The 15,787-nt window shown below is 46.8% G+C and overlaps 1 protein-coding gene across 2 annotated transcripts in view; it reads left to right on the top strand.

The window, feature by feature from the left end:
- Positions 1-201: 201 nt before the first annotated feature.
- Positions 202-15,787, top strand: part of MTARC2 (mitochondrial amidoxime reducing component 2) — a 35,861-nt gene continuing 20,275 nt past the window's right edge. Inside the window, exons 1-4 of one of the 2 annotated variants that reach the window (XR_006891085.1) lie at positions 202-598; positions 6,017-6,190; positions 12,481-12,643; positions 14,318-14,458. Coding sequence is in view for 1 of the 2 variants with exons in the window: in XM_046678835.1 (XP_046534791.1) it covers positions 327-598; positions 6,017-6,190; positions 12,481-12,643; positions 14,318-14,458 (750 nt within the window). In the remaining variant the exon portion in view is untranslated. The remainder of the gene's footprint in view (positions 599-6,016; positions 6,191-12,480; positions 12,644-14,317; positions 14,459-15,787) is intronic. The other variant, XM_046678835.1, reaches the window with a different exon arrangement.

Here is a 15,787-nt window from a genome sequence, read left to right on the forward strand (position 1 = left end):
GGTGACGGGCCACGTGGCATGGGTGACTGTCGCGCCGCAGGGAACCGGGAACACGGAGAAGCAAAGCGAAAGTGACCACCCCAGAGAAAGTGGGCGGGTGGCCCTTTAGCTTTTGGGCCCCGGCCGCTCTCTGCCTCACCTCCCCCATCACTGCCTAGTCTCTGCCCCGGCGTTTACGCCTAACCCGTGCGGCCACCGCGGCGAGGCCAGGGGGCCAGGGCCGGGGGCTGAGCCAGCTCAGGCTCCTCCCGCCCGCCCGAGCCGCGAGCGCCGCCGCGCCCCGCCCTGCCCGGGTCGCCTGTGCTCAGTCCCGCGCTCGCTCGGTCATGGGCGCCGCCGGCTCCTCGGCTCTGGCCCGCCTCGGCCTCCCCGCGCCGCCCCGGTCCCGCTGGCTGGGGGTGGCCGCGCTGGGACTGGCCGCCGTGGCGCTGGGGGCCGTGGCCTGGCGCCGCGCGAGGCCCCGGCGGCGCGGGCGGCTGCAGCAGGTGGGCACCGTGGCGCAGCTCTGGATCTACCCGGTCAAGTCCTGCAGGGGGGTGCCGGTGAGCGCGGCCGAGTGCACGGCCATGGGGCTGCGCAGCGGCCACCTGCGGGACAGGTACAGCCGGGCCGGGCGCGGGCGCAGCGCGGGGTGGGCTGGGAGAGCTGGGGGAGGTGGGGCCTGCCCCCGAGAAAATAGGTTTGCCACGTGGGTTTCTTGGGCTGCTTGTTGGACCCTCTGCCCTTGATTCTTTAGCCAAGAACGTCAAGTTCATGTCTGATTCCGATTTGGAAAAGTAGATAGAGGTAAACCCTTGTCCCTCTGTGGATGAGAGGTTCTTCCTATGAAAGGACAGGACCTGACTTGCTTATCTCCAAGGCTCCTGCAAGTTCTAAACTTTCTGGTTCTGTCTTAGCATATGGCCCCAGAGTGGGAAAATAAAATGCCGTTGGCACTAGTGGGCAGACGGGAGCCATGCTGAAACCAAGTCTTGTTGGAGGAGACTGGCTTTGGTCTTGCTGGGGCTTGTTTCCTGCAGGTCTCCAGTCCTGGCGAAGGTGCCTGGAAGACCCAGCAGGTGGGGAGACCTGAGCCACTCTAATGAGTAATGAGCAGAGTGAAGTCTTATGTTGGGGAGAGAGGGTGTCCGGGGAATTGCAAGTGTAATATTTGCCGTTAAGAGAATAGTGTGTCTCCTACCCCAGAGGCAGAGTGGTCCTCAGTGAAGAACTATGTGGGTCCCTCCCCACACAGGGCCTGGCACATAGAAATTTCATTCCCTCCCCTGGAAAAGCAAAGGTTGTCTGTCATTTAAGTCACCCCAAAGGTGAGGTCACACACGCATACTCCTTGACACAGAATTATGCAGCTGGATATTGAGAAGGTTTTCTTAACAGTGAAGGATGCTGGAAAGAGTGATTAAGGAAGAATGGAATCTCCTTCTTTGCTTCCTTAAGATTAAGATGCCTTCCTGTCTGCTTGGGATGGTTTGGCTGTGGTCCTGTGGCTAGTGGGGAGGGGGGTTTCCAAGTAGTTCGTTCAAGGAACCTGCTAGCAGAGGCTGCTGCCCTGAGTTCCCTCTGGGATGCATGTCTTCACTCTTCTCTGAAGACTGCTGTCCTCTTAAAGAAATGCGAGCTTCCAAGGCATTGGAAGACTTCAACTTGCTTTAGAGAAGTGTTGGGTATGCAGACTGTGTAACTCATGGGGGATTTTCCATCCCCCTCCACCCCAGATTTCTCAGTCTAGAGCTTTTTAAAACTGTAACTTCCTGAGATTCCCATCCCAGATCTGCAGAATGGAAATCACCAAGAGTGAAGCCAACTGGTGTAAAGTGTTTAAATGTCCCCACATGGGGCCGGTCCCGTGGCCGAGTGGTTAAGTTCACGTGCTCCGCTTTGGAGGCCTGGGGTTTCGCCGGTTCGAATCCTGGGCCTGGACATGGCACCGCTCATCAGGCCATGCTGAGGCGGTGTCCCACATGCTACAACTAGAAGGACCCACAATTGAAAATATACAACTCTGTACTGGGGGGCTTTGGGGAGAAAAAGGAAAAGTAAAATGTAAAATAAATGTCTCCCCATGTGATTCTGATGCTATAATTAAAGGGTTTTATCTGGACCATTAGAAGAGCATGTTTACAGTTTATTCAAATATGAAGGATTAGAAAAGCTTTCTGGGGGCCGGCCCCATGGCCAAGTGGTTAAGTTCGCCAGCTCCGCTGCAGGCGGCCCAGTGTTTCGTTGGTTCGAATCCTGGGCTTGGACGTGGCACCGCTCATTGAGCCATGCTGAGGTGGTGTCCCACATGCCACGACTAGAAGGACCCGCAACTTAAAATATACAACTGTGTACCAGGGGGCTTTGGGGAGAAAAAAAGGAAAAAAATAAAATCTTAAAAAAAAAGAAGAAAAGCTTTCTGATTGCTGGGAAGACTCCTGGACGCCCTCCGAAAACTGAGAGAGGCAAATTCTGATGATGCACGTCCAGAGCAATGGCCTTGTGCTCCTTTCTTCCCCGCCTGAAGGATTGGGGTGGTCTCACAGAGAGATTTCCAATTCTTATCAGTATTTCATCTGATCATCTGAATGACTGTTGCTTTCCCACTTCTCATTGTCACTCCTTTGCTGTGACTGTTGCTTCCATGGAAAGAAAATATTCGTCCTTTGCTTTTCTGCTTCCGTGGGCATCCTAAAATAAAAGGAGCTGTTAACTTTACCTTGTTTTGAAGAATACATGCTTGGGATGGGGTGGAGGGAAGGCATGGAACAAACATTTCTTCAGTGCTTCGTATGCAGCAGACACTGAGCTAAATCCTGGGATGCAGAGGATCTTATTTAAGCCTCGTTAACAGTCTTGTGGGCTGGATATTATCTCCACTTTGAAAATAAGGAAACAGTATCAGAAAGGATGTGTCACACCCAAGATCACAAAACCATTGGATGCTGGCGAGATTTGAGCTCAGATCTCTGTGAGTGCGACACTCGCGCTCTTCCTGTGAAACCAGTGTGTGATTTGGAAGGGCAGGATTGCACCGAGAACTTGGGCAAAGTCCTTTAACCTCTTGGCACATCAGTTTTTTTCATTTGTGAAAGAAAGAGGTTGACCTTACTGATCTCTAAGACCCTATCTAATCTAGATTGTATTTATTAAAGGATGATTGAAACTGAAAGAAAGCTGGAAAGAGCCCTGCTGAAGGACGCTATTGTTCTCTCAACCTGAAACTTCAATTACAAAACTACAGATAGTCTGAATGTAGGAAAGAACTCCTTTATTTAAATTCTATTTGAACCTGTGTCTTTGGGTCTGTTCTAAGAGGCTGGGATCTTCCTCTATTCGTGCTCTGTGCCTCAAATCTTTAGAGCTGTTTTCTTCAAAGCTCTTAACATATTTTTGAAATCCTTGGCTTGAGCACCCTGAGCTGTGAGCATGTTTAAAGTCCGCCCAGCGGAACGCTGGCATTGGCATTGGCTGTCTGCATTGGCGTGGCTGCCCTCCTTGACCTTGTAAATATCCATTCCTCTTAGCAGCCCTATATGACCCGACCATATAAATGTGTGCAGACGCCTTCTGAAGCCAGCCCCGTATGCCTTCTGCACAGACTGTTGTCTCTTGGAGAAATGGAGTCCCTAAGTTGACTGTCCTGAGTGTCATTACTTCCCGGATTCCTCCTGCCTTTACCCTCCTCCTTTCTGTAGTGGGGTCCCTGCTTTGCCCCTTTTTGGGCTCAGTCATTCCTTTTTCCCCAGGCCAGTTTGTAAGTTTAGAAATGAGATTTTCCAGCCATCTTGGGCTGGTGCTTCCCACCGCTGCTGGTCGCTCAGAGTGCTGTTGTCTTTCCGAGAATCTGAGCGCTGGGTTCCTGCACGATGCCCACACCACACACTCCTGTTTTATGTGTAAAATGAAGGTGCTGGCTTTTAGTTTTGCAGACTCGGTTGGAATAACTTGATCATGAAGAAATCTGTACTCCAGACTTGTTTGTTCTTTCTTTCCGATCTGGCGGAACAGAGCTCATTATTCATTTGCTGGGCATTGTTTGTGTGTAAGAGGTGAAAAATGTGATTACCCAGGTTGATGGGGTAATGAGGGTGGTTGGGCCATGTTGCAGAGAGCAGTCTTGGCTCTTCTTGTTTCTGTCCTGTCCCAGTGTAAGAATGCTTGCAAGTCGCCACTGGCATCTTCAGGTGGAGGAGTTGGCACAAAACCTCTGGCTGTTGCTTCTAGCTGTTACGGTCCTGGGGTTAACTCCCACGTGATTATGCAACAGACTGGAGCTAAGGGCAGGGGTTGAGAGCCAGAGCGAAGGGCTAAAGTTGAGGGATGGATGTGAGAGCAGACCCAGGCCAGGGTGGGCTGACTGTCAGAAGCAATGTGCAAGCAGGGCGGGACTCCTGTTTGGACGTGTGTCTGGGTGTGTGCAGATCTCAGAGGAAGTCTTGTCTCAGGACGGGCTGTGCTGGGAGTTCAGGGTGCAAGCTTGCGGGGGTTAACCACTCTGCACCTCGGAATGAGGCTGGAAATAGGGAACAGGGCCTAGCCCTGAGGGAACAGGGCTGTAACAAAGTAAGCAGGATTTCCCTGGGTTCCAGAACCCACCCTCACCCCTCAGGTGAGTGGGTCAGGGAACTCTGGGAACCAAAGACACCTAGAAGGGAAAAGATGAAGTCTTCAGAGGGGTGGGGGCCTGGTACTGCCCAGCATCACAAGCTCCAGGGAGGAAGTAGCCAGGACAATTTCTAAAATGTCCTTACATGTCACTACCACCCCTGCTATATGCCCTCACACCTACATGCATGCCAGTGAGCGCACAGATGCCAGCCATTGTCTGCTGGCTTGGTTGCACGAAAGGGACGGTTCATCCAGCACCTGGATAAGGATAGGTTGCCTAACTGGGAGGTTCCAAAAGTAGGACTAACCTCAGGGTCAGGACAGGGCCGACACTGAGCTCCCTGCACTCTGATATTAGATGTCCTCATCAGGTCACTTCAGATATTCCCATTTGGCTCCAGTCATATTTTGAAATGTCTCCCTCGGAGGAGCTGCCCCTCATTCTGGAAGGGGCTGTCCTTTTTTATCCTGGTCACATTTGCAAAGCCCCAGTTTTTACTTGCCGCTCACTCGCCAGTGCTCTCAGCATTCTCCACTCACTGCACTTGTCTGCCAGTTCTGTTTTCATGAACTAGTGATGTCGAAACTTATTTTCCCTAAAGCTGCTACACTTCTTTTTCTTTTTTTTTTTGCCCAGTCAAATCGTTCTGGTGCTGTAACTCAAAATGTATGCTCTGCTGTGTGTAAAAGCATAACCAGCTCGTCAGATCAGCCTCCCTTCCCATTCTCCACTCACTGCATTCTCCCTCTGAGACCCCGAGTGTGAGCACTGAGCCTGGATCAGTGGGCTCTCCAGGAGGTAGTGGCGTTCTTATCTAAGACACAATTTGCTTGACTCTCTGTTCTCTGAGTTAGAATGCGTGCTTGAAAGGCTGGTTAGGGTTGCCTGGTTAGGATCCACGTGCCCCAGCAAGTTAAACCAAGTAGAGGCTGGTTTAGGTCCTCTTGGAGTGACAAATATTAGAAGACCTTTGTCTAGGCTTTCAGTTCCCTTAAACCAGTATTTTTGGTCAACGTCATCCTGTTCCACGGCAAAAAGACCTGGAAGGCATTTCGCTTCCACCAGGGGCTTAGAGATGTATTAACAGGCCCCGGGGAGGTTTCTGACCAAAGCAGAATCCCAAAGGAGGCAACATAGTTACCTAAACTGTAAGGGAAGCTCCCTCAACTGGCCTCATTTTCTGGAATTTCAGAGTTGGCAATTTTCATCTGCTGGCCAGATGCTCTCTCCCACGACTCTTTCTTGCCAGACAAGCTCCTTTTGGGGGCCCCAACGTTTAGACCCAAAGAATCTGGCCAGCTTGGGATAATTGTCCAGAAAAAATTGTTGGGTCTCGAGTCGAGGCAGGGGGAGGATTTTGATGAAATAGTTCCTGAGACAGTGGAAGAGGATTCTCTGAGCATGCCCTTGTTTGTTTCTTGGCAGGTTTTGGTTGGTGATTAAGGAAGATGGACACATGGTCACTGCCCGGCAGGAGCCCCGCCTCATGCTGGTCTCCATCACCTATGAGGACGATCGCCTGATCCTCAGGGCTCCGGACATGGACCAGCTGGTTCTGCCGAGCAAGCAACCTTCCTCAAACACTCTCCATGACTGCAGGTGCTCTGCCTGGGGGCCTCCAGGGACCTGCGGCAGACCTGACTTTCCTTTGGGCTCTTCCCTGCACTCTGTCTAACTGCAGTTTGTACATGGGTGATGAGATTGGTGAAGGAAGTGTTCAAGAGAAGTCTAGTCTGGGTTGGGCTGGAGCTGGTGGTCAGGTGAGTGGGTGAAGCAGAATATTGCTTTAAGGAGGCTGAGGGTCTGTTTTAATCAGATATGGTAAGACATGCAGACGCAGAAGTGACTGTCATGAAGAAATACTTTTTTATATTCACAAATCTCTAGAAACCGAGGCCCATGCCATGTCGGGAAGTACCAGGGTCGGTTAGGAGGCAGAGGGAGCGGAGAAAACATGAACAAGAGCCTTTATTGTGGTTTCTGCAGGAAGGACTGGGTGAAGAAGGATGAGCAGGCTTAGGATTGGCTGGTTTGAATAATTTCAGTGAGCTCTGGGTTTAGGGGCTGTCCCTGGTTGTCTGGTACTTGGCCTTGGGTGATTAGGGCTGGTGAATAGTGGTCCAGAGTGGAAGAGCCCAACACAGGAGGTGGTTGGGGGGTGGGGCCTCTGGATTGGTTGCCAGCATATGAAAGGCTCATCACAGGTGAGCGATTTATCTCTAGAAATCGACTAGTCCTGGGAAAGGCACTTCCTTCAGCATCAGCAAAGCCCCAAGACGTCAAAGCATTAAAAAATAATAAGAAGAAAAAAGCATGATTAATACAAATATAGACGGGGTACAAAGGGCCAATCTTTAGAGTTTGTCTCCTTTAGTTCAAGTCGGATGGGCTTCTATTCCGATTGCCAGCCCTCCAGCCAGGCAGACAGGGGAGTTGGTGGAGACGTCACCAGCTGTGTCTCAGGATCTGGTGATAAAGATGCTGGAGCTCTTCAAGGTGACTCTGCAGCCTCTCAGGTCTGGGATTGAGGCTGAGGCATCTCTGGCAGGAGTCAGAAGTAAGAAATTTCCACCTCTGGGCAGAGATGCGCCTCAGGCCTGGACTTCATTTCAGTCTGTGGGACCCCTGCAGGGCTGTCGGGTTCCAGGGCTCACCGGGGTCTTGTCCTATGCTATCAGGAAGTCCTAGAGGCAGAGACATTTGTCATGAGCGCTCTGGATCCCTTTGTAACCCCCTGAGCATTTTCGGCATGTGGAATTGGGGTTGTCCAAAGGTCCGAAGGCTCAGAGAGCCACAGATTGCTCCCGTGCCCTGATCATATGCTTTTACAGGCAAAGTGTCCGAGCTGAAATCCATCACTCAAGGTTCCGAAATTTCAAAAGCTCAAAGCAATAATTCACTGAATACAGTATTTCAGTTACTTATCTCAGCAAGCGTATGAGGTGGATGCTGTTAATTCCACTTTACAAACGAGGAAACCAAGACTGAGATCACTGGAACAGCAGGCAGAACTAGAATTTGAACCCAGCTGCCTCCTTGGCCTTTGCTCTTAATGCCTGCACACGGGGAGGGGAAAAGATTTCCACACATCACAGGTTTTGAGCAAAGAAATTCACTGAAAAGAAAAACTGTAGGTCTTGATTAGAGGACATTTGCAGCTTGTGGGTAAATGCTTAGCTGACATGTGATGAGTGACAGATATGGATGTGGCCTGGTAGACTCACTTTGTCATTGACACTAAGCAAGGTTTCCCCCTAAGGTTCTTAGCCTTCCTAAACAGGCAGACTCTGGGGGAATACAAACCCTCCTGGACGGAGAGAGGAGTATCACGTAGGGGGCTTGATCCAGGCCTGACAAAGGCTCCTGAAGCTCGTTCTTGTATAATTTTGTTCTACACATCAGTTGTGTTTCTGGCTGAGGGGGGAATGGAGAATCTTGGGAGTTTGGAGTGACTCCCAGCCACTGGGAGCTGTGTGTTTGGATTGACACAGAGAGGGAGAGAACGTAATCAGCATTCTACCCTCTCCAGCTGGTTAGACATGCTGTAACTAGTGTGGCCTGTATTTATAAGCTATTTTTAATGGATTGGTTGCCATGGGAACTGCTAAAAAACTGAAGAAATGATACAAAGTAGATGGTAAATGACAAACAGTGATTATCATAGCCAGCTCACCAGAACCTAAAATAAAATAAAATAAACCAACAACCTCAAGTTGGAAAAAAAGTAAAGGAAATCCCTTAACACAGCCATATGGACAAGGATGCAATGTCACAGAGCTTATTTTAATTTTTTTGACTTTTATTGTTAGTTTCTTGAATCAGCCATCCCTGTTTGCCCTGTGTGGGGTTAAATTGTTTGAGACCAATTATAGACCCGAATGTCTTCTTAATTATCTGAAAGATTTATGAGTAATTATGGTCTAAAAAGTCCAAGTTTATGTTTTAAAGTGAGAGAAAGTAAGAAATGACTTTAAACTCAGACAGTCCAACAGAAATTTTATTTCTTTATAACTGAAATAATAGTTCCCTTGGAAAAAGAAGAAATTTCTCTAGCTGGGTTTCATTCAGTTACAAACTATATTGACTATTGATAGTATTATATACTTAAATACTTGATACGTCACAAAAGAATACACATAAAGTATATGTAAGGTATAAAACAGTGTAATGAAACAAGCACCTGTGTACAATTTAAGAAATACAACATGAGCAAGAAATATTTCAGATACCTTCCTGATATTCCACCCCTCAGAGGTAACCAGTATCCTGAATTTCTTTTTTTTCCCTCATTCTTCTGCTACTGTAAATAGTATTTCTGAATATGTATGTGCTCCTAAATAATACACGGTTAAATTTTGCTTAGTTTTAAAGCTTATCAAAATGTTACTGTGTTGTATGTGTTCTTCTGCAAGTTCCTGTTTTACTCAACGTTGTGTTTCTAAGATTCATCCATTTACTTCTTGTAGCTGGTAGCTGTAATTCATTTTTTTTCACTGCTGGGTAGTTTCCACCGTATAAATGTGCTCCAGTTTACTTATTGGTTCTTTTGTCCATGCTCATATAAATGTTTGCAGTCTTTTTCCTAATATGAACGATGTTCTCTGAACATTCTTGGACATGTCTTTAATTCTTTAAGAAATTAATTTAGGAGTCGAATTACTGAATCATTGGGTATGTTCACATTAGTTTTTGTAAGAAAATGTCACATTGTTTCCTAAAACTAGTGTAGCAATTTGCACTTCATGGGAGGAAGGGTCCATTGTCTTGTGTCCTTATCAGCTGGGTTGTTTGTTACTAGTCCTCATTATCTAGATTTTCTTACACTTTAAATTCTGTAAATATCTTTAAAATGAGTCACATGGTATCTCTTTGTAGTTTTAATTTGTATTTCTCAGATTTCTAATGAGGTTGAATATTTTTTTTCTTTATGATCATTGGTACCTTATGTTTTCTGGTCTCTGAAATTAATTTTCGTATTTTATGCCCAAGTTTTCCCTTATTGACAGGTAGTTATTCTTTCATTGACTCTATACAAATCTTTGGTCAATTATGAGATGCAAATATCCTGCTTTGTCGCTCATTTATTTTTTCTTGTGGTCTCTTCTGATAAATAGACATTCTTAATTTTATTATATTCAAATTAATTGCTTTTTGGATTAGCACTTTCTTTGTGAATTAAAAAATATACTCCACTCCAAGTTATAAAGATATTCTCCAACTATTTGTTTTTTATGCCTTACATTTATTCTTTTTTTTTTTTTAAAGATTGGCACCTGAGCGAACAACTGTTGCCAATCTTCTTTTTTTTTTTTTCTTCTCCCCAAAGTCCCCCAGTACATAGTTGTATATTCTAGTTGTGAGTGTCTCTGGTTGTGCTGTGTGGGACTCCATCTCAGCATGGCCTGATGAGTGGTGCCATGTCTGGACGTTCCCGGGATCCGAACTGGCAAAACCCCGGGCCGCCGAAGTGGAGTGTGCTCACTTAACCACTGGGCCATGGGGCCAGCCCCATCCTACTATTTTTTTAAGCTATTGAAACTTGTTTTTTTCATTTATGTCTTCATTGCCTCTAGAGTTTATTTTTGTATATGGTTTGAGGTTGCAATCCAATATGATTTTTTTATATAGTTATCAGTTGTTCAGCACTTTATTGAATAATCCGTATGTTTCCCACTGACCTATAATGCCACCTCCACTGTTTATTAAGATCCTTAAGAGATGTCAACCTTTTTCTGAGCTCTCACTCAGTTGCACTGGTTTATTTATCAATTCCTGGTCCTATACTACACCACCTTAATTATTTTAACTTTGTACTTGATATCTAGTAAGAAAAGCATCCTCGTTATTTTATTCGTCTTTGAAAGTGTTTTGACTATTCTTGGACTTCATTCTTCCATAAATTTTAGAATCAGCTTGTCAATCCATGTAAAATCCTTTTGGGATTTTGATTGGAATTGCGTTGAACTTGTGGCTCAATTTAGAGAAAATTGAAATGGTTTTATATATATATAAAACATTTGGAAGAGTGCCTGGTTCACAGCAGGCACTTAAATAAATGTTAGCTCTTAAATTGCTTGTATCATCTGTATTGTATAGAGCTTCCCTCTCCATGAATGTGTTATCTTCCCCTATTTATTTATGTCGTATTTTACTTCTTTAATAAAGTTTCATAATTTTCTTTATAATGGAAATGTACGTCTTTTGTTAGATTTAGTCCTAGATATTGTTTTTTTCCTACTTTAAATGGCAGTTAAAAAAATTTTTTTTCTTTATAAGATTGGTAGTTTTTATCTTTTGATTATTAGTAGAACTTTCCAGTAAAATTGTCTGGATTTTCTTTATAAAAATCCATTCAAGTTTTTATGTCTTCTTCAGTATTTTTTAGCAGGTTATTTGCTTTAGGAATTAGTAGATTACTAACTGATGAAGCTCTATTGTATTCACACAAGGAGGGTCAGTTCTTTTCTATGGAATGTTGATGATGGAACATTTTGTGTCAAAGTGTGGAAGAGGGGCCGGCCCCGTGCCTGAGTGGTTAAGTTTGTGCGCTCCTCTTCGGTGGCCCATGCTTTTGGTCGCCCAGGGTTTTGCCGGTTCGGATTCAGGGTGTGAACATGGCACTGCTCATCAAGCCATGCTGAGGCAGCGTCTCACATGCCACAACTAGAAGGACCCACAGCTAAAATATACAACTCTGTACTGGAGGGATTTGGGGAGTAAAAGCAGGAAAAAAAAAAAAAAAGATTGGCAACAGTTGTTAGCTCAGGTGCCAATCAAAAAAAAATGTGGAAGAAAGTGGACTTTTTATAAAATTCTGAAAGAATCAAAGAAGGTGGGATGACAGAGGGGTGGATGTGGTCTGCTGCAAGGACGGCAGGGAGTGAGGACGGTGAAGGGATAACTATCAGGAGTGGGAATGGGCACTGGCTAATGACGTTCTCCCATCCCACTGAGTGCTCCCTACTTTTCAGAGCACCAACACGAGCTCACCTGAGTGGGTGGAAGCTGAGGGTAGAGGTGTGTGCACTTAGCTGTGAGTGCTGTTGTGCAGGGGTTGAGGGAAGTGCTCAACCCGGGGGCAGATGCTTGAGAACCTGCTGAACAGCGGGATCAGATCTGTTTGAAGAAGTAGACCGGTTGGTTGAGGAAAGTTTTAGGGGAAAGGCTGAAGGTGGTGAGAAAGAGGACCATGAGAAGGCTTGGAGACCAAGCCAAGAATTAATCAGAGCCAAAACAGTGGCTCCAAGAAGGAGATTTGGAGAGAAGGAAGAGGTCCAAGAAATGTTAGAATAACAGCATCGAGATTTGACAGTAGAGAGGATAGGCGTGTCTAACAGACATTGAAGACCACTGTGTTACCTAATGGAATCTGTGTCCACCACGTGGAGTAGGTACTACATTATTACCTCCAATTTATGACTGGAGACAGAAGGTCAGAGGAGTTAAATGATTTGCTAAAGGCTGGAGACTGGCAGAGGGCCAGTTTGAACCAGATCTGCCAGACTCCAGGCTCACGGTGCAGCTACCACCCTGCAGTCCTTCTCCCCTTCCGAAACTATCCTAAATCCTTGCTCCTCAAAGTGTGGTCCATGGACCAGCAGCATAGGCTTCCTGAAGCCTGTTAGGAATGCAGAATCTCAGGCCTACTGAACTAGAATCTCCATTTTAGCAAGATCCAGGTGAGTTGCAAGCATATTAGAGTCTGACAAGCTCTTCCCTGGAGCACATTCTGCTTCCTCCCGCTCCGCTTCTCTCCAGCTTTGGCCAAAGACCACTTACTGGCCGTCTGGGATAGTCAGGTGCCAACAGTGCCGTGTTCTGTCTCGATGCCATCTCTCAATATGTCGATGCAAGAAAGTAACCGTGGTTCTCTCTTGTGACCCTTCCAGGCTATTTGGTCTTGACATCAAGGGCAGAGACTGTGGCGATGAGGCAGCGCAGTGGTTCACCAACTTCTTGAAAACAGAAGCTTTCAGGCTGGTTCAGTTTGAAAAGAACATGAAGGGAAGATCATCAAGGGAAATTTTCCCTCCTTTTGTACAGAATTACCAGGTGAGTTTACAGAGAGCTGCCTTCGCTTCTATCAGTCACAGCTCTCTTTCTGGCTTCCTTCTTGGCCCACAGAGGGCCGCTCTAGGGACCCAGTTAGGAAAGTGTAGTAATGGCCCGGGTGAGTGGTACTGAGGGCGTGACCTGGGCAGCTATTGGGGATGGAGAGGGAAGAGGATATGAGAGTCTAGTGGGCTCTCCAGGATGCGTGGAGGATAGACTATGAGACATACATTGGGTCCCCCTTATCCATGGGGAACACATTCCAAGACCCCAAGTGGATGTCTGAAATCGTGGATAGTACTGAACCCAATATGTATCTGTTTTTCCTGTATTAAGCACTTATCAGCACTGTGGCTGTAACTTTTGCAGTTTGAGGTGCAACAGCAAAACTAGCATGAGTTTCTTTTTCCTTCTTCACAATTTCACAGACAGAAGATTCATTCCAACTGTACGTCTTAGCAACCTCAGCATACGATTTTTTTTTCTTTCCTTATTAAGTCAAGAACTTTCACCTTTTCCCTTAAAGGAAGCACTTTCTGGCTTCTCTTTGGTATATCTGAATTGCTAGCATCACTCCTTATGTGCTTTGGGGCCGTAAATAAGTAAAATAAAGGGTTATCTGAGCACAAGCACAGCAATACTGTGACAGTCAGTCTGATAACTTAGACAGCTACTAAGTGACTAATGGACCAGATACAGCATGGATCTGCTGGACAAAGGGATGACTTACATCCTGGGCGGGACAGAGGGGGACAGCTCGAGATTTCATCACGCTGCTCAGAATGGTGTGCAATTTAAAACTTATGTATGATTTCTGGAATTTTCCATTTAATATTTTTGGACTGCGGTTGACCAGAGGTAATCGAAACCACAGAAAGCGAAACCTTGGATCAGGAGGAACTACTGTTGTGGAGAGGGAGAAGCCAGGGGTGACTCCCAGGGGAAAGCGGGTCAGGGAGGTGAAAGAGAGAGGTTGGTTTGGGACTAAATCCAGGTTTCCTAAAATGACAGAAGCAGGCTTTCTCCAAGCGCTCCCTCCACAGTCAGTGTGGTCTGGGTATTTCAGGCCCTGAGAACGCACCTTCTCGTGATAAGAATGGCCCTGCTTGCCAGGCCAAAGACCAAAGCCGCTGGGTCTGCAGGGAGGTAGGGTTTAAAACGCAAGCACCTCAGGGAGTCCTTGCCACACTCCCTATACAAGCTCCTGGAATGCAGGGTTTCATCTGCTTTGTCCTATTTCCCACCTAGAACAGTGCCTGATACACAGCTGGCGCTTAATAAATGCATGTTGGGAGAATAGACGCCGCTGAAAGAAATCATTACGAGAGTATAGCTGATCAGCAGCAGACCTGTGCTGTGTGGTGATAACGTGGGAAGGGTCACTGCTGGGAGCTGGAGCAAGGAACACAGAGGACGCGGCCTGGAGGGTGATGTCGGCCCTGGCTACTGCCTTCAGTCTGTGGACTGGGAGCCCTCTCGAGGCCCAGCAGGCAGGAACCATGTCCCAGTGCTGACTCAGCCATTTCCAAGCCCGCCCTGTCGCCTCTCCTTCCTGAGCACCACTCTTCCCTTCTGCACTCAGGGGCTTTGCTTCGGGACTGTGCTCAGCTTTGCCATTGGGCTGAGGAATTTCACGGGGTGGTGAAGCCTGATCCTGCTGTGTTTTTGGCACAGGTGGCTTACCCGGACGCCAGCCCCCTCCTGGTCCTCTCGGAAGCCTCCCTGGCAGATCTGAATACCAGGCTGGAGAAGAAAGTGAAGATGGACAATTTCAGGCCAAATATCGTGGTGACGGGCTGTGATGCTTTTGAGGAGGTAGGTGGCTTACCGTGTTTGTGTGTTGTGCTCAGATATGCTGTTCGAGACACTAACGGAACTGTCTCCTGTAGCCGGCACCAGCTCAGACCCTCCAGGTTGGCAGTGGGGGAGACTGTACTTCCCCAAGGGTCACCTTAACCCTGTGGAGTTGTTCAGTTGCTGCGCCATCACCTCGCTGGCCTCAGGGGGGCGCTGCTCACCCTTTAATGCTGGGACCCAAAGCAAGCAATTGAACCCCCAACTGTAGTGAGTCTGGAACTGGGCCGGAACGTGTAATCATAGTTCAGAGATCACTAAAGGGAAATGAAGATGAAACAGCCATCTCTCTCTTTTCTGTACCACCCAGGAATGCTCAAAGATTTGAGACTCCTGGAAGCCCCAGACCCTAAAATGGAGACCAAGCAGGGATACAGGAGATGCGCCTGTGAATGGGGCCCTGGAGACATTCTATGCTGTGGCCTGAGTTCTCTCCCAGAGCACCCACAGGCTCTCTTATGTTGCTGACTCCAGAAATTTCCACCCTCTGCAGACAGAGTCCTTTGTAGCTCTGAAGGGACAGCCACATCCGAACCAGTTGTAACCTGAGATCTGTGCATGGAATACGTATAGCTGGTGTTGCTTTATAATAAGAAACATCAGCAATCATATGAAACCTGAGGGTGGGCTAAATTTTATGAGCACCGGAAGTAACAACAAAAAATTGCGTTTATTGGGTGTCAGCTGGATGCCAGGCACTGAGCTGATGAATCACTTCATACAAGTTATTTTATTTGATCCTTAAGACAATCCTGTGAAGTCTGTATTATTTTCTCCTTTTTATAAGGAAACTGAAGCCTGGGGTGTTACGCAACTTGTTAGGTGTGTAAGTGGTGGCTCTCGCATTAGAACCCAAGACTCGTAACTCCACCGTCTGAGGTGTTAAGGTGCTGGTTCCAATTTAGAGATCTCAAGTTATACGTCTGAGAGGAGAGGCTCTTGAACACCTTCTCAATTCTTTGCTCCCCTGGGTGCCCACATGTCCTTTTGTGTGAGTAAAATGTGCCCCTTTTTGCTGGTAAACATTGTCCTTTAGGATAAGCCTTTGCACAGAGCCCAGTATAAATCCTTGCACATGTAGGTACCTCATATTATTTAATAGTTAAAAAAATAGCAGTGTATACAGAAGTTGTCTACTTGTTGATGTTATCCTGTCATTTCTTATTTATTTTCTTTAATTCCTCTTTCCATTTGTTAACAATGTTTTTTTTTTTTTTCTTAAAGATTGGCACCTGGGCTAACAACTGATGCCAATCTTTTTTTTTTTTTTTTTCTGCTTTATCTCCCCAA

The sequence above is a fragment of the Equus quagga genome, chromosome 12 (genome assembly GCF_021613505.1).
Source record: "Equus quagga isolate Etosha38 chromosome 12, UCLA_HA_Equagga_1.0, whole genome shotgun sequence".
Lineage (NCBI taxonomy): Eukaryota > Metazoa > Chordata > Mammalia > Perissodactyla > Equidae > Equus > Equus quagga.